The sequence below is a fragment of the Drosophila rhopaloa genome, unplaced genomic scaffold, assembly GCF_018152115.1.
Source record: "Drosophila rhopaloa isolate 14029-0021.01 unplaced genomic scaffold, ASM1815211v1 contig_115, whole genome shotgun sequence".
Classification (NCBI taxonomy): Eukaryota; Metazoa; Arthropoda; class Insecta; order Diptera; family Drosophilidae; genus Drosophila; species Drosophila rhopaloa.
The window spans coordinates 17,343,623-17,365,455 of record NW_025334990.1 but is presented as its reverse complement, the minus strand read 5'-3'; the positions used below and the strand labels follow the sequence as shown (position 1 = coordinate 17,365,455).

The window sequence follows — 21,833 nt, the reverse complement described above, 5'->3', positions numbered from 1 at the left end:
TCTTAATTTGAATTTAAAAAAAAACCGTTAGGCTGTTGCCTGTAAAGTAGTTTTACATGTAGAAAAGAGTTGCAGTGGAGACAGGCCCCAAATATTTGCGGGCACCTATCGATATATTCACAGGTGTGAGGACTGCAGCTTTTTTTTGTGTTTTAAGCCCGGCCAAACATCGATATCACCTATATTATGAAAATATCGATGACACTGATGTTTTTTGACCTCAAGTAGATATCGATATTGTTTCCAGCTGTTTGCCCATTTTAAATAAAAAAAAGTTTAGTAGAAAATGCGCGCTTGGAAAACGAAGTAGCGGGAGTATTTAGTGTTCTTCAACTTGCGACCGCGTGGATCTGTGCAGATTGACGGGTAAATTGTAGTGCATCATAAATAAATAAAGAAAACCCAAAAAGCACGGTCGAAGCAAAATACAACAAATAAAAGCAAAAGAAGTGAAGTTGACATTGAAGTCGCTGCTCGCGTGTGTGTAGGTGTGTGAGCTTGTGCTCGTGTGTGCGAAATTCTTTTGTGCTCTATTTTTGTGTGCAAAAAATAATTGCAATATAAGATAAAAAGCAAAATTCAAATGAAAAATGGCATGCTTCGTGGCCGAATAGTTGGTCTGTAAAAAATCAATAAAGCGCTGTAATTGTCCCCGTGTTATTGTTGTTGTTGCTCCTGCCGCGTCTCTCTCGCTCTCTCTCTTTTCCCCCCTCTCTTTCCCACGCGGTGTTGCTTATCTTGTTTACACACACCTATTTGTAGCTTTACTATTTCTATATCGTGTTGGATTCGCATTTGTTAGATACTTCTAATGAAATTAATTGTTCGCATGTTTTTCGGTTCGGCACCACAGGAAGAGGATTTCCAGCTAAATCATTGCCAACAAGGTAAGCACTAAGAACAAATAAACAAAAAAAGCTTAGCAAATAAGGAATTTGACAAGTTCAATAATCGAAAGTGCCTCTATTGTCCTCCCTCTCCCACGCCCGCACATGGCCGTATGCTAATTACAACGGTTCATTGCACTGCTCATCGAGATTTTGATATATTGTTGCTGTCCCCTTTTGACATGTTGTGGCGCATTTCCTTTCCTTAAAAGATAATGCAGCTGCCGCGCGATACCGTTAAACTCGTTTCTGACTCAAAATGCCAATTGTTTTTGTTAACGTTAACGTTAATTTGCCTTATTGGGCCAGCTAGCAATTTGCCTGTCCCGCAGCTCTCTCAAATTTGTTGCAATTAAAAATTGATTTTTCTTTTGCCAAGTCAGCTTGTAAATAACAACAGCAGCAACAAGCAAACATTGGTTTCTGCAACAATGAAAAAGCAATTTTCCGTATCTAAGAAAAAACGTTAAAAACTCTGTCAAGGCATTGTGTCTGTTTTATTGTTGTTGCCATTCGCTTGCCACACGTTTTGCGGCAGGCTATTGTCGTTGTTGCTGTTGTTTCCACTTTATGTTGCAATGCTGGGCATGCCTAATTTTTGTTTTAACAAAAGTTAAGTACTCTGGCTCTTTGAGCTTTTGTCCGTCGTTAACAAACCGTTTTATTTTTTTGGGTTCATTTTCTGGTTTTCTGTTTTTCTGTTTTATTTTTCTTTATTTAAAAGCGCAAGCATCAACAATTGACAAGAAAAAGCAACGGCATTTCTTTCTCCGCATCCCCAGAAAAGGTCTCAAATTATTTTGTAGCGTGTCCGATTGGCTTCAATTGGGTGGCGCTAGGCAATTGCGAAAAATAAACATAGCACACAAGCAAAACCAAAACAAACATAAGTGCTGTAATTACCCGTAGCTATTATTGCAAGAGTTGCATCGGGAATGGTACTCAATAAACAACGAAAATCAGGACTTACTCAAATTGTTTTGAATTGATAAAAGTATACTCCTGCACCTTTCTCTCAAATGAAAGAATGGGTTGTTAAAAAATGGGAAATTGTAAAAAAAAAAATTACTTTCCCATACCGGGAATCGAACCCGGGCCTTCTGGGTGAAAGCCAGATATCCTAGCCACTAGACCATATGGGAGGCTGAATGGCTAGCACCAAAGACTCATTTTGTTGGCAAACGTTTGTGAGGTTTTCATCGTTTTCCTTGTTTGCTAGAATTTTTTCTTTATTGTTTTAAAGTAAAACAAAATATAAAATATAAGAAACGTAATCTAAATTAAAATAAAATTACACAAAAAATTATTTTTAACGGTTTCCCATACCGGGAATTGAACCCGGGCCTTCCGGGTGAGAGCCGGATATCCTAACCACTAGACAATATGGGACTTCTTTAAGCGGCGGGTAAATTCTGTAGTTGGTCTACCTTTCCAAACAGTTCGCATTGTCTTTTGTGGAAAACTTCTATTTTTAATTTCATATTTTAAAAGGAATAAAAATTGTTTTGCTTGTGTTTGGTCTAAGTGGATGGAGGCCAGCATCATTATATAAGTTGGAGGAAAGTAGAACATGTCCCATATGGTCTAGTGGCTAGGATATCTGGCTTTCACCCAGAAGGCCCGGGTTCGATTCCCGGTATGGGAAGTACTTTTTTGTTTGTAATTATATCAATTACCCTGCTTTACGAGCTTCATCAATCAAACTCTTTCTCCCACTTCTCTTCAATTGCATTGCACAAAGGCATCTATTGGACTGGAGTCGAAAATCAGACAACAACTCCACTTATTGACCTGCACTTAGAGTGGTATAACACGAAGCGTGGTTCAAGTGGTGTTTTAATGAGTCTCAGCTGGGTATGATCCGGCTCAATGAACTTCCTCGGCCCCCTGCCAGTGTTTTCGATAGAGAGCTGCAGCTGCAACTCAATTTTCCAAGCGTCGACACCGACACTCGATTGAAAAAACGGCTAATTCATCAAAAGTGTGGCAGAGCCTAGAGCCAAAAACAGTGCACTATTGTTAGTGCCCCACACGCCTTCTTTTCGCTGGTGTCCGCCTCTTTCGCTGCATGCTGCCAGCCGCTTACCACTTTCGAAGTCAATTGAAAAACTCGTGTTGCTTTTTATATGCCATCATCATCATCCGTATGGCTGTATGTTTTATGAGCTTATGTATCGCATCCAGACATTAGAAGCGCGTGTGAGACATACGATTGAGCAAGAAGCGGAGAAAAAGGCAAAGCGTACAAATTACCATTTTTTATAGTTTCTATGTGAGTTTGTATTTTTTTCTTCCTCAAAGAAAGCCAAGCCCCAACAATCGATGGCAGCGTGCGAGAGAAGAAAACGAAAAAAACAGCAACATTTTCGTTTCTGTTAAACGTTAAAGTAACGCCAACGCCGCCTGAGCTTTGTTTTTATTGTTAAACCAGTTGATCAGTTGAGCGACAGCAAGAACGAAAGACGCCAGCTGCTGCTGGCTATATGGTATGGGTATATAGGTATATATCGCCGACTTGCTCACCCGACTTGCCTGCTACGCTGGCTGCATATTAAGCACCCCTGCTGCGCGCCTGCGCGTCCATCGACCGCATTGTTGTGAGTTTCTGAGTTGTCTAAGCTCTGTTTGTTTTGTTTTCAATTCGCATCAGCTAGCCGGGTTACCAGCAGGTAGGAGCCAAGTCAGCTCCGATTGGGCCCGATCGTTCAGATGTGCAAGAGGAGCAGGCTTAATTGAATTGTTTGGGTTGCCTCGACCATTTCCGTTCCGTTTTCAGAGGATGAGATTGATTAACCGCCTAAACCTTTATTGACAAAAGAATAGTTACCAAATGATAAATATATATTGTTGAAGTTCACTAGGAATGTCTGCCCGAGTCCATTCATAGGTTTAAAAATTATTTAACTTTTTTATACCCTTGCAGAGGGTATTATAATTTCAGTCAAAAGTTTGCAACGCAGTGAAGGAGACATTTCCGACCCTATAAAGTATATATATTCTTGATCAGCATCACCAGGAGAGTCGATCTAGCCATGTCCGTCTGTCCGTCCGTCTGTCCGTCTGTCCGTCCGTTTCTACGCAAACTAGTCCCTCAGTTTTAAAGCTATCTGCTTGAAACTTTCCCAAAAGTTGTCTTTCTATTGCAGGTAGTATATAAGTCGGAACGAGCCGGATCGGGCCACTATATCATATAGCTGCCATATAACTGAACGATCGGAAATGCCATAACTTTGGTGTTTTTAAAGTTAGGAAGTTGGGATTTTTTATGGGTCTTATTTTTGGCTAATCAATCCGACCTACCAAATTTCATAAGGATCGGACGACTATATCCTATAGCCGCCATATAACTGATTGATCGGAAATGCAATAGCTTTGGTGTTTGTAATGTTAGGAAATTGTGACTTTTTATGAGTATTAAGAATGCATCATATGAATAATTTTGGAGAATATAATTTATAGAATATTCTGCAAGGGTATATCAACTTCGGCTCCGCCCGAAGTTAGCTTTCCTTTCTTGTTTTCTAAAATATTTGAGCAGCTAAAATAGAGTGTCAACAAAAGTGGTTAACAAATCTACCATCTTTTATTTTAATTAAAATTATTATTTACGGTTAAAGTTGAACAATTGACTTTGTGTACACCACCATCCTCTCTATAACAACGAAAAAACAAAGAAAGTAGTATAAACATAAATTCTATAGAATTCTAGGAAAGTCTCAGTACTTCAAAGTAAAATAAGCTGTAGACAGCGTTTGATTCATTTCCATTGTCTTCGCCAGGGTGAGAGTCATTTACTAAGTGAGGTTAATTTGTTGAAAATGTGACAGATAAAAAGGAAATTCCAATGAACTCGGTAATGGATTTTGAACTTTTAAGTGTGCTTTGTTGTCTATCGCCACCATAAAGGCAATTAACATGCAAACTTTACCAAACTATCAATCCATTAAAAGAGCCTCACGCACTCCCCATTTCTTTGTTCAAGTCTCGACTTTGAGGCCCCGATTATTTCGTGAGGTGCAGTTGTAAGGAAAACGTGTAAATTTCGTTTGACAGTTGACAGTAGGAGAAGAAAAAGCTGAAAACAGGCAGTGCTCTTTAGGGGAGTTGGCCAATGCTCCCGCCACTCCGAAATCGCAGTCGTAGTTTCACTTCACCCATTTAGCATGACAATCGGACGGCCAGAGGATGGGACACTAATACGCGCGGGTCATGCATGGTCTGCAGTTGAAATCGGCGTACACACCTCTTTGGCTTTGTTTGCTGCAAAAAAAAGAAGGAGGGTTGGGGAAAAAATACAGAAACCAAAACCGTTTTCACTCTTAATTTTCATTTTAGTGAAAATCCGCATGGGACACGCCCCACACTGTGTGCCCCCGCCCCCAAAAAAAAATGAAAAGAAGGGCCCCAAAGGCCATTGACACACATTTCGGCCAGGCTTTGCGTGCTGGCGAGTCCAAGTCCAAGACCGAGGCCAAGATATTGGGGTTTCTGGTCAAGACACGACACATGTAGATACATCTGCCGCCAGTTCGGGGAACGAATATAAAGAAAGTGTTCGAAAAACGATACGATGCTGAAGACGCATGTCCAAAAAATAAATTGAAATATTTACGATCCGACAGAAAGAATCGAAAACGCCGCCAATGGGAGAGGAGGAAGCGAACTGGTTTGGAGCAAAGCTTAGTTCCAAGTCTGGGTCCCTATAATCGCTCCGTTTGCCTCAGTGAGCCGCAGGCTGCACCAGAGATCGAGATCCACAGCTGCAGCTGTGACCCACTCCCAGTTGTCCATTTAAAGCGGCCAGACGACGCGACGCGGTCTGAAACGTATCTCCGCACATTTATCGCCATCGCCATTGCCAGCCAACCAGCCAGCCAGCCCGGCTCTTTTTAGGCATTTTGTGGCAATGGTTCGCGGGTCTAATGCCAAAAATCAGAAATAAAAATTTCACCTCCGGTCACACGCTTGAGAAGTCACACTCGACAGCAACAGGAACAGCAGCACAAACTGGCGAAATGAAAAGCGCCAAAAGCTATTGTGGAAATTGCAGGCCCTGGTTAATTAAAACTAAGCAAACTGCGCCCATGGCACATAAAATTGATTGAAGTTGTACGTACAAATGGAACGGGTGAAAGCATTAGTCAATTTTTAGCAACAAGAAAGTCGTTTAGGGGCAGCTCAAATATATATTAGAAAACAATTACTAGTCACATGGGATAACTAAATTTATGATTAACTGAAATTTTTACAAACAAAATGTATACCAAGACTTCCAACTGGCCTGAAAATCCTCCTCCACAGATCTAACTGGGTCGTACTGCACACACCTTCAATCAATTATTATTATATCAACTGTACGCGGAACAGATCGATTTGGATTGAGACAATCAGACCGAGTGGAAATTAATTGTGAACAATGGAAATCGAGTGCAATGAGGAATTTTCAACCTCTTCAAGAAGTGACTGAAGCGTAGGCTTTTCTTAAGTGAAAAGCAAGCATACCAGTCGATTCCGCCATATCGCAAATGCATTACCTTATTGGGCTTAATTTGATGTGGTGCCGTCGATTATTTTTAGCTTTCAGCTAATCCAACAGCAATTCAAGTCGCTCCATTTACTTGGGTGCGCATTTTGCGGCTGATGGTTTTTCGTTAATTACCAAAACGGGTATTTTATTTTTCTTTTGGAGTCGGTGTGGCTTCTTCTCATCGGGCCCATAAAGATAAATGAATAAATGTCCGGATGCACTTGAAGCGCACATAAAAATTGTTGCCTGTCAGCGCCATTGAAACGGTGGATTGGATCCACCGATCCGATGGTGGAAATCCTCTCTTGTAAATTTCAGTTCGTTTAATTTACTAACTGTGCCTGGTAAATCAATCATTGCGTCTGCTTAGCTTTGGTTTCGGCCTCGTCTTCGTCTCCGTGTATTTAAATTAACCGGTTCGCCTTGTTTGCGGTCCGTCTAATGAGCGGCACTTGTTGTTTTGGGGAGATTGCATCCACTAAGCCGCAGACACGGACTCGCATAATCATATCCCGTGTCCATCTTCATGTTACACAGTTAGTGCTTTCTCTGCGGGGATTGTGTGGGAAAGCCTAGGGCCCCTCAAATGATGAGCTTTATCGGTTACACGTGTCTCGGGCCCCAACAAATATAATTTATTAATTGCGTTAGCCTGGTGGTGGTGGCGCTCGTTAAGCCTCTTAAAGCGGTTGGTAGAAATGAACTTGTTTTGGCATCGATTAATGGAATTAATTAGGTAGAGGTTAGAGTTTTGTAGACCGCTGAGAAAATGTTTCGATATTGCAAGCTAAATCTAAATTTATAATACCCAAACTTCCACTTTTGAAACCAATTTATTGGAGAAAATATTTCCATATTGGGTTGGGGGCTACAGAATCCAAAGAGAAAGCATATGTTTGTATTTCAAAGATGAGAATTAGATAAGCTTTGATGATTTAAGATAATCTTGAAAGATTAAGGTTATTAAAGATTCGATGCAAGACGCTTCTATTTTTAAGTACCCAAACTACTACTTAAAAACTCAAATGATGTCATTTTAAGACTTTGTGCTTATGTAGCTCTTTTAAAGCTTCGTTCGTATGTGTGTTTAGCTTGATTTACTTTACTGCCAGATTGTTCCCTTGAATTTCTAAAGAATTCGACATTGCAACCTGATGATTGTGGCAGTCATATTTCCAGTGGACTTGGCTCATTAGCAGCCTTGCTCCGACATGCTTTCCGATTGAATTCATTTGCAGCTCTCCACTAAATTTAACCTTAGCACGATATCGCTGTACCTCATATTATAGAGAGTTAAATACTGGCGCGTGTTACGCATCAAATGGGTCTGTGTACTGATATATGAATTGGGTTCGATTCGATTTCCGAGTAAAGCCAAGACGAAGAGCGAAGGTCTTCAATGAGGCGCAGCAGTTTGACTGAGACTGAGAGTTGCCGCTGCTCATTGTATCTGTATCTCTAGCTGTATCTATTTCCATTAATTAGAGGCAAGCGATGATGCGTCAGTCCGAGTATCTTTTGTCTAAAACTGGCTTTGAGGCAAATGGCAGGAGATATTATAATAATTTATATGATATGGCATTGTTCTCCTGGCCGCTTCTTCGTATTTCGCGTTGTTTATTTAATTTGACAACTTAACTTTTTTGCTCCGATTTGCGTGTCATTTCTGAGATGCTTTTTACCCCTGAGTCACGTTCAATGTCGCTGGCTCGAGCGTGATTCTTCGTTGCAAATTGCAGACTACAAAAGAAAAAGTCAAAGTGGCTAAAAGGCATTTTGCACCATCACTTAATGCTGCAGCTACCATTTAAAGTGGGGCTATGGGCGGCCTATCAACATTGGGGATTAAATAAAATTACCTTTTTTGCGCGACAGGCAATTACTCCTCAATTACAAATTTACTGTCTTGGCCTGGCGCTCTCCTTAGTTTTTATGATTATTGCATTCAATTAAACTAAATTGCTTTGGAAATTGGTCTCGTTTGGCCACTTGCCAGTCGTTTCACTCCGGGCGCCATCTCCCAGCTTTCATTTTACTAGATGGCTTTAATTCCCATCTATTTATAATAATTACTAAAGCAAATAAACCCACACAAAACGGAAGAGTACCTATAAAAAGACTTTGTTGAGCGTGAGCGTCAGGGATCATTGGGGCAGGGTCTTAAACTGGGACACAGAGGCCCATTTCGAACTGACCAAGTCACAATAAATCCCATAAATAAAGCTGCCTACGAAGACGACGACGCGGTGTCTGCCTCGAATTTTTCATTTCAGCTGAGCAAGCAACTCACAAAGTCATCGTCGCTGCTGGTTGACCCCAAAGTTTGTTGTACTCCAAGTGCTTGGAAATTCAAATGGGTGAAAGGGGTGCCAAGAGTATTCCTAAAGTTTTGATGAAGTAATAAAGAAAAGTGGAAAAAGTTTAAGTGGGGTCTTTAAAAGTCGCTGATGTGCTAATGGAGAGTTTCTAAATTATTTTACAGCCGTCATAGGAAATGGCAGATAAAGATTGGAAGTGGGGTATAATTTCAAAATTAATTAATCATTTGGTCTTATCGTTTTGTTGTACAAAAAATTTGGCAGCTATAATTTAATTTTAAATACTTCTTCTTTTATAACCATCTAACGATAACTTAAAATTAAAATAGTACTATTAAAATACTGTACACTTTTAATTAAAACTTCATACTGTAGAATTAACATATAAATAATCTTTAGCAGCATACTTTCAAACATTTTATTGAGCTCACAAATTATATTAAGTTTATTTATAGGCGAATTGCCATTTAACTTGAAAAAGTAATGTCATCCGGCAAACTCAGACACTAAAAAACCTTACGTGACTGGCGGCTCTTAAATCGCCTCTAGAACACTGAACACCTGTGGCTATACCCACATATCAAATTAACAAGTGTTGCCCAAACAGAAACCCATCTTCGTGAGCCAATATCTTTTCCCCGTAACTTTTTGTCTGGCCTGCGGTTTATCTAATTGGGAAATGTAGGCAATCCACACGTTAACTATCGAGCTACTTGCTACAAAATGGGCAACTCAAGTCGATACCAAACTCAAATTAAAGCTATCAATCACGCTGCCCTTTAATTTTAGACTTGAATTGTGTTGATGGGGGTTTCAATGGTTTCCTACTTTCGCCAATAAAAAGTTAAAGTAGTATCAGGTGAATTTATAGAGTGGACTGACGAGACGTTTATGTTTGGACGGCCGAGTTCGTTTTTTATTTTTCCTAGTGCAAGCTAATCACATCTTTCCGCCCGAAACCGACTAAAAGAAAAATAGCCGCAGGTGGATGTGGTTTTGCGCTTTAATAACTTCATTGTCAATGCAACATACGCTTTAAGTTGCACATTCGACAAAAAAAAAAAACAAAAGCAAGCAGCCAGGCTTGACTTCTCGTTGTGGCATACAGTGGAAGTCCATGTCCACCGGACTTGATCTAGATGCAGTATGCAGTGTGTACTGAAACAAAAAACTAAAAGTGTGAAATAATTGTTAAAGTGATATATATAAAAACATATAAAAAATCTTAAATTTGGCGTTAACAGTTTTGTTTATAAGTTTTCTTGTAATAAGCAGAATATAATATATATTTTCATAAGCTTATGATCCACAATCTAATTTTTTTCTGTGCAATAGCTGCACAGTAGCGCTGAATGAGCTGAGAAGATGGCTATCATCTGTGGCTTAGATTTATGTATATATCGCACAAGGAAGCGTTGAACCCGCCGAGTGGAGCAAAGTCGGACGTTTGAGGTCTTCTTAGTGGCTGCGATGATTCCACAAATCAACCGTCGTGTATTGAGATCATCACCGGCTGTCTGTCTGATCTCGGGCTACAGGTTTATTTCTCGATCGATGGTGGGTAGTTTTTATGTGACCGACCGCCGTCGGGCGGTATTGGTATTAAACTCGACTTGCCTTATTTAGTTTTGGTGTTTTATGACTGGATGACTCGGACACGACCGTTTGTTACACCCGCACAAACGGGGTGAGTTGGTAGACTGAATAAAAGAGGATGTACACATAAGGCCTGATTGTATTAGATCAGAGTGCGTCTCAACTTCTGCATTGCCGGAATGTGTTTTCCGACACAATAAACAAGAAGCCAAATATTTACATATTCTTTTTAGTGTATTTTTAGCAAGAGTTCTGCCGAAGAGTGTATGTACTGCAGTTTTTAGGAATTTGCTAGATTGCAACAATATGATAGATTTGCTATATTGACCATGGTGATTTTTCAGAAATGTATTTGTTTGAATCCCTAATTATAATAAATAAAACAAATAAAATAGTGTAAGCCTGGGCGTGTCACTTGTGCTCTTGTGATTTGGGTAAGCCTCCAAAAGTAAATGTAACGCCCTCCATATACATTAAAAGCCACATGAACCGAACATGACCACAGACCCTGCCCAAAGAACATTTCCGCATCTCCCTCTTCTGTTTTGGAACCGCAAAACTCCAACAGCGGCCACAAAAATTACACAGATCATTTCGAAATTTACATCAAAATGCTTTTTTTATTTATGCGGCGAACAAACAATCGAAGAGTGAGAAAGGCCTTTGATTAGATACAGATACGAATATAGTGCAGTACGCCACAAAAAAAGACAAGAGGGCAATCCCCTCGGCTATAGATCCAATAGATTTGATAATATTACAACTGTGAGCCCAAGTGAGTCTATTAAAAATCATTTGGCCAGCGGGGAACCGCCAGCTGCGGATGAATCAGCATTGGCTTTTTCTGCTGTTGCTATTGTAACACTTACAACACTTTTTCATGTTTTCATGGGGGAAAAGCTGCGGGCATGGAACTTATAAATAGATTGATTCCCACGCCCACGTGTCTATTTCTAGGTCTTGTGTGAGGCTTTTCTCAGGTCTTGTTCTGTTGCTTCACATGGCATTGCATTGTCGCTGCTGTTGTTTTCCCTCTCTTTTCTCGAGCTTTCCTTGGATTGTGCAATTTGGCGAATTTCCACCTGGGTTGCCTTTTGTTTGGTCTGTTTTCCCTGCTTTCTTTTTGATTCGCTACCTGCTTAATTTGTGTTATGTTCCCGTAATAATTACTGACCATTTACCCGCTGTTCCAATTTCTCTAAACTTGCTCGCGGTTTTCCCTCGCCACCCAAAACACGTCAATGTTTTTGTTTTTTCTGCTCTGCATTAATATTTTTCTTCCGCAATATTTATGACCAATTCTCTCTTCCCACCAAACTAAAAATATATTCCCACACATCCAAAATAAGTTGCGTTTGTGTGGTGCTATATAAAAATTTCAATTTATAAACTTTTCAACATTTTTCGCACTACATTTCGCGCACCTCCCTCCTACCTGCTGTTGTGGTCGGCACAGTGGTTTACGATTTGTTATACCCTTGCAGAGGGTATTATAATTTTGGTCAGAAGTTTGTAACGCAGTGAAGGAGACGTTTCCGACCCCATAAAGTATATATATTCTTGATCAGGATCAATAGGGGAGTCGATATAGCCATGTCCGTCTGTCCGTCTGTCCGTCTGTCCGTCTGTCCGTCTGTCCGTCTGTTTCAATACCGTTTGTGAGCTCAGTTTAAAAGCTAGCGATCTGAAACTTTCACACGCGTCCTAAAACATGTGTACGCAGATCAAGTTTGAAAATCGCCCCGATCGGACGTCTATATCCTATAGCTCCCATAGGAACAATCGGATATATCTAGCAAAAATTGATGATATTTCGCGCAGTGTAAAAGCTATTGACATGAATTTTTCCAAATCGTATTTTTTTATGCATACCTTGATCAGGGTAAAAGCGCGTGGCAATCGGACGTCTATATCCTATAGCTCCCATAGGAAAAATAGGGTAAAATCGGTCCAAATTTTATGTTTTTCAGAATATTTCGCGCTGTGTAAAAGCTATTGCTATAAATTTTTTCAAATCGTATTTTTTTATACATTCCTTCATCAAGGTGAAAGCGCGTGCTGATCGGACGTCTATATCCTATAGCTCCCATAGGAACAATCGGATATAACTTTCAAGAATGGAAGATATTTTGTGCAGTGTAAAAGCTATTAACATAAATCTTTCCAAATCTTATTTTTTTATGCATACCTTGATCAGGGTAAAAGCGCTTGGCGATCGGACGTCTATATCCTATAGCTCCCATAGGAACAATAGGGTGAAATCGGTTAAAATTTAATGATTTTTAGGATATTTCGCACAGTATATAAGCAATTGACATGAATCTTTCCAAATCGTATTTTTTTATGCATACCTTGATTATGATAAAAGCACGTGAAGATCGGACGTCTATATCCTACAGCTCCCATAGGAACAACAGGGTGAAATCGGTCCAAATTTGATGATTTTCTGAATTTTTCGCGTAGTGTGTAAGCTACTGACATAAATTTTTCCAAGTCTTATTTATTTACGCATATCTTGATTAGGGTAAAAGCGCTTGCCGATCGGACGTCTATTTCTTATAGCTTCCGTAGGAAAAATAGTTAAAGGCTGCGAAAGTATCCCTTTTTTTCTATTTTTATATGACATTTTTGCAGTATAAAAGCAATTGACATTAAACGATGAAAATCTAGTTTATTTATGTATACCTTATTCCTTTGGCTACTTTTTCAGTTTTAGCAATTTCGGCAAAGTCTGCAAGGGTATTAAAACTTCGGCTTGCCGAAGTTAGCTTCCGTCCTCGTTATTGTACTAATATGTATAGAAAATAAAACTGATTGTTGTTTTATATCTGGAAAAATCCTTAGTGATATTGCACCTTAAAAAGTTTAAAACAAATTTATTTTAAAAGCCTAATTAATTAACAAAGCGGAGTTCAATTTTGAAGACTTTGGTCAAAATATTCCATGTGTTATTGAATCAGCTTTACGATTATTTTATCTGATCCTTGTAATTCCTGTCTGACCCCAACTTTCGACCAGTGTCGACCGGCGTCAACGACTTGTCGTGAGAATTCTAAAATTAAATATTTAAATTTGTCGCTTTTACATTCGGCTCCGCTCTGCCGCCTTTATAACGTTATAAACTTTGGCCATTTGCCCATAAAACCCATCTTTATTCAAATGAACGCCCCATCTCTTCGATGAATATTGGAATGAGTCTAGGTGGAGGAGAAACGATTTCGGCGGAAACTGGAAGATTAATCACGTTGGAAAAGGGGACTTAACCAGCGGAACAGTAAAATTAACTGATCAGCCTTGAATTTATGGCACACGCTGATAGCGAAATCACCCGAAAGATAAATGACATCGAGGAGATAACGCTTTTTGCCAGAATCAACGTAACAACTTCCGGTGAGGAGGTACAACACTAACAATTGTGGGCCTTGGAGCGTCAAAGAGAGGGGATTTCTTCCCCACAAGACTGAAATTAAAGCATGGCAATGCCGTCAGCTGGTTTCTCTCTCTTGTTTGATCTCTCAGTTTTTTCTTGCCTGGCATTCAATTCTCAACGAATCGCTGCCGCGAACGGCTGCAAAAGTTTTTATTAATTTAACACTTTTTACCTCGCTGCGTTTTCCGTGTTTTTGTTTTATAATGTGCAGTTTCGACTTCGAGTACAAACGTAGCATTAAGTTAAAAACGAGAGTACCCATTGCTGGTTAAAAGGCGACCAATGTAAATATAAAAAGTGGGAGTGCATCGCTCATTGCGTGACTTTTCATCAAAATAAATGTTAAATATAAATGCGCAGCGTTTTCTTATCGCACGCTTGATTGTGTGCGTGTGGTGTGTAAATGTGTGTGATTGCAGAAAAAAGTTTAATTGTGTATGTAGGTTATGGCAAAATTAGCACCAAAATGAGCTATCATGTAAAAAGAAAAACCAACTGTTATTGTCTGCTACTCCTCCTTCTCCCACCTTTATCCAACTTTATCGCTGTGTCTCCGCCTTGTTGTTTGCTTATCATTATCGATGCGGTGACACAATTCAAGTTTAATCGCAGCGACAAGGCAACAAATTGAAAAGTGTGAAGAAAATCTCAGTGCAAAGACGCCATATCGATGGTGATGTAATTTGCATAAACAACAACAAAACCAAAATCGCAGATAACAACAAACATTTGGCTTTTGAAGACAAGACCGCAGACTAACCGCATACATAATTTTTGTAGTGACTTCAGGTTTAAAACTGCGCCATGTAGGCAGCATGTTGTTTTTGCTCTCTCTGCTAAACACACTTGTTGCATGTGGAGTCCCTCGAGTTTGTGATTAAAGCGGCTTGAATCCGATACGCGTAAATAAATAAATAAACACTGCGATGAGTAGAGCTAAATAGTGTGGGCTACACCGAAAAATATGAATACCTACAGAGTTCCACCAAAGATTTTAAATAATATATCCAAATTCATAAGCTACTAACAGCCTAAATATTTTTGTAGATCTGTATATTTTTTTGGTAGTAAATATAATATTACTAAAAATTATTATTACATTTTAGATTGTGTACTAAATAAATATTTTACTGCTACAAAGAGTTTAAACACTTAATTCTTGTATCTTCTTTGTTTTGAAAAATACAATTTCATCCAGACGATTCAAATATCAAGAGCTCATGGCTTACTAATATTTGCTATTTTTTATTTTATGAGTAAAAATACAGTGATTCACCTAATAAAATATTATAAATACACTGCAATGGCAATATTTAAGCAGTGATTTGATTTTTTATCAGTTGCGTGACCTTACACTTATGACTCCGTTCTGTAAAGAACGATCTGTAACGGAATTTTTCACACTGTGAATCATCACAGTGATGAAATGGGTTTGATATTTAAAAACCAGTTTAGATTGACGTATTAGTACGTGTTGAATTCGCCTTAATTTCCTCATTTACATTTGGGAGTCTTCTATGTAAATTGTGATAATTTTTTTATAATTAAATCTCGTTTTTTTTTATCAAAGAACAACCCCTACTTAAATGACCTAATTATACAATGGAACTTTAAAGTCGTGTCACATATTTGGAATTTAAATTCGACACACAATCATGTTAATGTTTATTTTTGGGTTAATAGAGTCGTAAAGTGTTGGCGTTGCAATCTGATTTTAAACCTCACTCTAATAAACCCTAAACATTTTCCGTGTCTAAAGAATTAAAGACTTTATTTTTTTGATATCAAAAGAAAGTAATGTTTTTTTTTATTTTTTTCTTTGGAGTTCAAATATGCACCTTGGCTTTGGCATATGTATGCATAGGCATGTTGAAGGGGTTTCAAAAGCCGAAAGTAACCCCGTTAAACTATCTGCTTCGCCGAGGGCATCTGATTGTTTAAGCAAAGAAATCTTTTAGCTATTTGAATAAACCGGCAAATGCCTTAAATGCCGCAGACGCCCACAGATCGATGGCGAGGTGCTGAGTGACTGCCACAAGATATATTCTCGCAGATAGCCAGTGTTTCGATTCCAACCGATTCCATTCGACTTGAGTCAGCCGATGGCGGTAGTCAGTGTAATCCAAGCCAGAGTAAGCAGGTCTTCCACTCCGTTCCCTGCCGCTCGGCATCCTCTTCCACCTCCCTACTCACCTGTCTCCTCGTCTGGCTCCCCAGCTCCTCCGATTCCGTCTCCTCCGCTGACGTGTGTGTCATGCGGATGGCTGGCCAGCAGAAACGTCAGCGGCAGTCGCGGCGTCGTCGTCATTTGCTGCTTTTAGACAATGCTACAAGTTCCTACACCTACGACCTAGAATTTGCCGAATATGTCAACAGGTATATACTCTATAGCTAGCCGTAAAGCGAATAAACTACTCACACACATACCCCTGGCTATATCTCTATTTTCCTATATACGCTACGTCTGTCTATATGTTTGTCGATGTTTGTATAAATAAACAGGGGAATTCATTTAATTTTATTTATGTTATATCTTCTCTTCCTCAAAAATTTAATTTTCGATTTGTATTTATAATCTGGGGTGGTATTCAGTATTTTGCAACATGTGGGAACACTAATCCCACTGCAGCAAACGAAACGGAAAGTGTGAAAGTGTAAATAAAGTATGGCGATTCGAACTTGCATGAGAATTCGCGCCCCCAAAGTTCAGGGGCCTTTGTAACGGGAGCCACCACGGCCTTTCCCACCCACTTGCAGCATGCGCACTGCGATTTTCCTGGTCAGAAAAGGATAACTGGCTCAGGGACAATACGGTGGTTCCATGGTGTAATGGCTAGCACTCTGGACTCTGAATCCAGCGATCCGAGTTCAAATCTCGGTGGAACCTGAATTATTTTGTTGGGACATCGAAGAATGCATAGGATAAAAACTAATTAAAATTAAACAAGGCTCTTTGTCCTGTCCCTAAACAGTTCATCATAAACTTTATTGCAGGACTCTATAGTTGCTGAGTCAGGCTTTTGTTTATAAGACGAAAATGACAGCTTTTAATGGTTTGATTTAAAACATCTTCAAGGATGATTCAGTAGGGTGGGTGATTCTGATAAGTTTTAAAAACTTTAATGAATGTCCATAGGAAAAAAAGTAGTTGATTTGTACTTAACTTAAAATATATAGTTTTCGAATGCATTTCATATATATTCGGTGCGTTTCTTATATTATATGAATATGTATATTTAAAAACATATATAATATCTTTAATCCATTTCGCTGTAGCGCATGTTAATAGACAAATTAATGTGACGCTACGCACACGCACCCCATCGAAAGCCATAAATTAGATCACACAAAAATGTGAAATAGTATAAACACGAACAAATCGAGTGAACCGCCCATAAGAACCGAATCTCGAGATTCAACCCACACCGAGAGCAACATAAACACAGGCCATCAATGTTGGTCAGTCGAACAACAAGTTTTGAAGTTCAGTTCAGTTGAGTTTGAAATTGGCGGCAAGTGTGTAAATGCAAATTGTCATGTCACTTGGCCCGAGGGCTAATTTAAGCCAAGCACTTTTCTCCTCAAAAGCCAACATCTGACAATTGCCCGCTGTAATGTTGATAAAAAACACTCGCGCATGAAATCAAGCCAAATTGTGTCAAGGGGCTGCATGACAACGAGCGGGCCAACAAAAGCAACAATACAAATTAAATAAAATTAGCGACTATTTTGCACGAAAATGAACGGAGCGAGGGGAGATGGATATCTGGGTCTCGAGATGCGAGAGAGGGGCGGAAAACGCTTGAGTAACTTTGCCCCAAAAGTTGATGGACGGCTAACTGAGCGCCCTACACATGCGCCATGTATTCCCTCTCTCTTTCTGTCTACACAGAAGAAAACGTAAGGTCGCTTTAAACCTATTTTATAGATTTTTTTATTGATTTGATTTGCTTCAAAGGCTTGAAACCTAAGCAACATGATATTATTTTTATTTCCAATCAAAAACTTCTGTGATCATCAATTGTTTTAATCTAATTTGCTAGCTACTTTGTTATTTTTATGATCTTATAAGTTTTCTCATCTACGATCTTTTTATTTTTTCTGATCTTTGAACTTTTTTTTCCATGTACTTCTTCGGTCTCTTTCGTTAGCAGTTTGCGTGTGTGGGCGATGGCATAATGGGGTTTTCGAACGACATTGAACTCGAAAAAATTGAAAAGTGTCGGCGGCCCATGCAAACCAAGCTGTCTTTGACTTTGCTTTACTCCCATTCGTGTGTGTCCCTCTATTTGTTTATGTTTTCTATGTCGCCTTTGCTTTTTCGGCAACAAAATCAAAAACAAAACCGAAATTAAATTCTGTCGAGTGCTGACTGATCCAACGGTACACATATCCTATATAGCCACTTATAGAGTACTCAACTAACACGCCTCTTTGATTGTTTATCTTTGCAGAAGCCAGAGGAGGATCCGACCAAAAAAAAACAATCGCTTTGGATTTGTGCTGGCCAAGCAAGCACTGAAAAATAAGAGCAGGGCATAGCCACCAAGAAGTCGAATACACATCTGTGAAATGGTGGACTACTATAAAGTATTGGATCTGCCGCGCTCAGCCACCGACAGTGAGGTGAAAAAGGCGTAAGTAAACAAATAAACTGCTATCCATTAGGGAAAAACTTGCCAACTTATTTCCGGTCGAGAGCTGACATTAACCGACTTTTAAGATATTTTTGGGGAGTCCCCATTTGCAATTCCTCTGAAAATCATCTCAAATATTATTATTTTAAATGTTTGAATATCTACTAGTTTGTGATTAAGATTTTTAAACGTATTGGTTCAGAGGAATCTGGGGTATTTTAAATTGGTTCAGAGGAATCTGGGGTATTTTAAATTGAAACTAATAAATTTCATATGCTATTTATTAACGAACTTATAACAATATTTTTTATTCACAGCTATCGGAAATTAGCGCTGAAATGGCACCCAGACAAGAATCCGGACAACCTGGACGAGGCCAACAAACGCTTCCACGAGCTGTCCGAGGCCTACGAAGTCCTATCCGATGGTAAGTTCCCGCTAGAGAACAGAAGTAACCCTAACTTCGAATGCGTAAACAAGGAAGGGGGTCACGCAATGGCCGATCCGTGATTCTTGGCGGAACCAATGTTAAGTCTCTATTGTGTGTTTAGCCCGTAAGCGCAGGGTCTATGATGCCCGTGCCACGCTGCACAAGTCCTCGGCCACCGGAAGCAGCAGCAACAGCAGCTCCTACTCCCGCTACCGCAGTGGGAGCGGAGGATCCTCGTCATATGGCCGGGACTACGACTACGACTACTATCCGGGGTCGGGCTACGGATCCGGTTCCGGCAGGCGATCCGGCAACCGCTACCAGGCCTTCACCTTCCGTAACTTTTTCGAGGGCACTCCTTTTCACAAGTTGTTCGGTAAAGCCTGAAGCAGAAGCGTTGCAATTGTTTCGTTATTATGGTTTTGCTGACTGACATCCTGGCGCACGTCGTTCTTGTTTTTGTTTCATACTTTTCGCAACTAAACGCCGTTCCTTGCAGTGATGGGAACCATCTATACATTTTGTGTTACAAATATAAATATGGGGTACTTTTTGCCGTTTTATTTATTTTTATTTTCGATACAGTTATAAACTAATTTTGAATTTTAAATAACTAAAAGACATAATATAACTTTTTCCAAGTTCTTACACCTTAAAAAAAATTTGTTTTAAAATCTGCATTTTTATTCTTTTTACACTTTTAAGGTTCTAAAATATGGCATAATCTTTACAACAGTATATTTATATATAATATATGCTATTTACAGCATATATTTTGTAACTTACCTAGGTAAACAGCAAAAAGCACCTATCCCATCACTAGTTCTATGTTAGATCTAAGCTAACCCCAAGCAGCTCGAGCGTTTATTACTAATTAAATGGAAGTTCAATGCTCTACCTTGACTTATCGTGTTTTCCAATTTATTTTCACAGAAAAGAAGCGACGCATCTACGACGAGTACGGCAAGGATGGGCTGGGTGAACGTGCACAGAGTCGGTCGCATTCCCGCCACCACTACAGCACACACGATTTCGATGACTTTGATATTATGGGCGGCTTTCCATTTATCTTCCGCCCGCCAGAGGAGGTATTCCGCGAGTGCTTCGGAGTAAACGCGACCTTCGCCGAGTTCTTCAGAGGTTTGTTTTTTACCTGTCAACCGCCCAACTCAGAGCTCACTAATCTTGACTGTTTTTCAGATCCCAACGGATATTCTAATGGCACGAGCAGCTCGAGCAGCAGTCGACGCAATGGCGGCAGCAGTGCGTCTCGGCATCATCATCCCCACCAGCACAAATTCGTCAGCCCGTTCGGGATCAACTACTTCTCCAACGCCTTTACCCCGTTCTCGTCGATGACAAGCGGTAATGGCAGTAGCGGTATCACCCACCTCTCCAGTGGCCCCACCGGCGGGGTCAAGCGCACCTCCACCTCGACGGTGTTTGTTAATGGCAAGAAACTGATGACCAAGCGGTAAGAAAAGTCTCTTAAACTATGCAAAAACTATGCGTTACATTCTTTCTCATTCTCTTGCAGAGTCGTCGAGAACGGCAAGGAAACTGTCTTTTCATATGAAAATGATGTCCTTAAATCAAAGACTGTGAATGGAGTTTCCCAAAAGCTCTCTTCAATAGCTAATTAATAAAATCCACATATATAAATATATATCAATATCAGCATCAGCACCGGCTTTAGCCGCAACAACAATAACAGCAACAAAAATCAACAAAGAAAAAGTCATAAATGTAAAGCAGAACATTAACAGATCAAGATCAACGCGGATTTCTTAAATGCTTCGATATATGATACGTTTAACCATTTTGTTCTACATTAGAATCTAGTTACTCTTAATGGAACGAACAGCAGAATAAATGGAACAGCAGCCAGCGAAGGACCAAGCAAAAGCTCACCAACGGCAGCAGCAGAAGCAAAAGCATCCACACCAAGAAACAAGGGACAGACAAAAAACGAATTAAATTCCTTGTCATAGCGAATTGTCGAAATTTATTGTTTGATGGTAGTTTTGCACAAAGCTCCTCAAAATACTTGCTCCGGTGGAATAAACCCAACACCATTGGAAGCAGGATCAACTAAAACACAAGTGAAAATGCTAAGCGCTTAAGCAATTTAGCCAATAAGTTCAAAGGTGGGCCAGACTTTTAGAGCTGTTCGGGGCGAGTGTGTTTGGGTGTATATCTTTGGGGGGATAATTATGTATTTTTCGTGTAAGTATCGTTAGTCACTTAAGTTGCCACAATACTTACTAGGAAATTGAAAACTGAAAAAGAAAAAATCTAAGAAATATGCAGATAAATTAAATTAAAATGAATTATATGGCTTTGCGTTAACTTTTTTGTACATTGTAAAGGAAATGAAATGAACTATATACAACATTTTTAATTATAAACTATTTAAAATGATTATACATATTTCATAACCTAAACTTTTTTATTAATTTTAATGCCGTATCCCTAGCATATAGTCGTTTTTTAAATGCTTAAGACTATTCTCACATAACCTGCAAACGAATTCGAGGAGAAAACAAGCAAAATTAATCGTAACATAACATAATCGCCCATAATTTAATACTTTGTTTTAGTAGAGCCTCCATAATGAAAATAAAAGAGACAAAAAAAACATGAAAATTTAAATATACAACAAATAAGAAACATTTAATTTAATTTTGTATCAATGGGCTTATAATTTTTTGGTAACAAGCTGCTGGGGTTTATAAAATACTCGTAAGTAATAGATATTGGAATAAAAAATCAGGTAATTTGCATTAAATGATATACTTGCGATGGAAAACAAAATAAAGTATGATTTTGTATAGTACACTGGTAACGTCACATCCTAAATTTATATTTTCTCCCCTAATTGAAAAGATTTAACAATTAAAGAAGAGAAACCATATAACTTGAGTTGATTCAATCTTACAGTGAATTGAAGTTTATAAACTTATCACTTCTGGAGGAGTCATACATACACATAACATAGATTGATTCAA

At 39.2% G+C, this 21,833-nt stretch overlaps 1 protein-coding gene and 4 non-coding genes across 9 annotated transcripts; 3 read left to right on the top strand and 2 right to left on the bottom strand.

Annotated features, from left to right (window-relative positions):
• Nucleotides 1-248: 248 nt before the first annotated feature.
• Nucleotides 249-21,502, top strand: LOC108049358 (dnaJ homolog subfamily B member 6). Of its 5 annotated transcripts, none has more exons than XM_017130509.2 (8): nt 249-366; nt 854-887; nt 18,213-18,395; nt 18,713-18,822; nt 18,947-19,201; nt 19,759-19,965; nt 20,026-20,299; nt 20,363-21,502. In XM_017130509.2, the coding sequence occupies exons 3-8, from the start codon at nt 18,331-18,333 to the stop codon at nt 20,466-20,468; spliced, it is 1,017 nt and encodes a 338-aa protein (XP_016985998.1). In that variant the 5' UTR covers nt 249-366; nt 854-887; nt 18,213-18,330; the 3' UTR covers nt 20,469-21,502. The 5 variants fall into 5 exon arrangements, with proteins under 5 accessions (XP_016985998.1, XP_016986002.1, XP_016986001.1 ...); XM_017130512.2 differs by lacking the exon at nt 249-366 and adding an exon at nt 502-617; XM_017130513.2 differs by lacking the exon at nt 18,947-19,201 and having other exon boundaries at nt 252-366.
• Nucleotides 1,958-2,029, bottom strand: Trnae-uuc. Its single transcript has one exon. It is a non-coding gene; the product is annotated as a tRNA-Glu (tRNA).
• On the bottom strand, nt 2,205-2,276 carry Trnae-cuc. The gene has a single exon. It is a non-coding gene; the product is annotated as a tRNA-Glu (tRNA).
• Trnae-uuc lies at nt 2,461-2,532 on the top strand. The gene has a single exon. It is a non-coding gene; the product is annotated as a tRNA-Glu (tRNA).
• Nucleotides 16,574-16,645, top strand: Trnaq-cug. The gene has a single exon. It is a non-coding gene; the product is annotated as a tRNA-Gln (tRNA).
• Nucleotides 21,503-21,833: the final 331 nt, after the last annotated feature.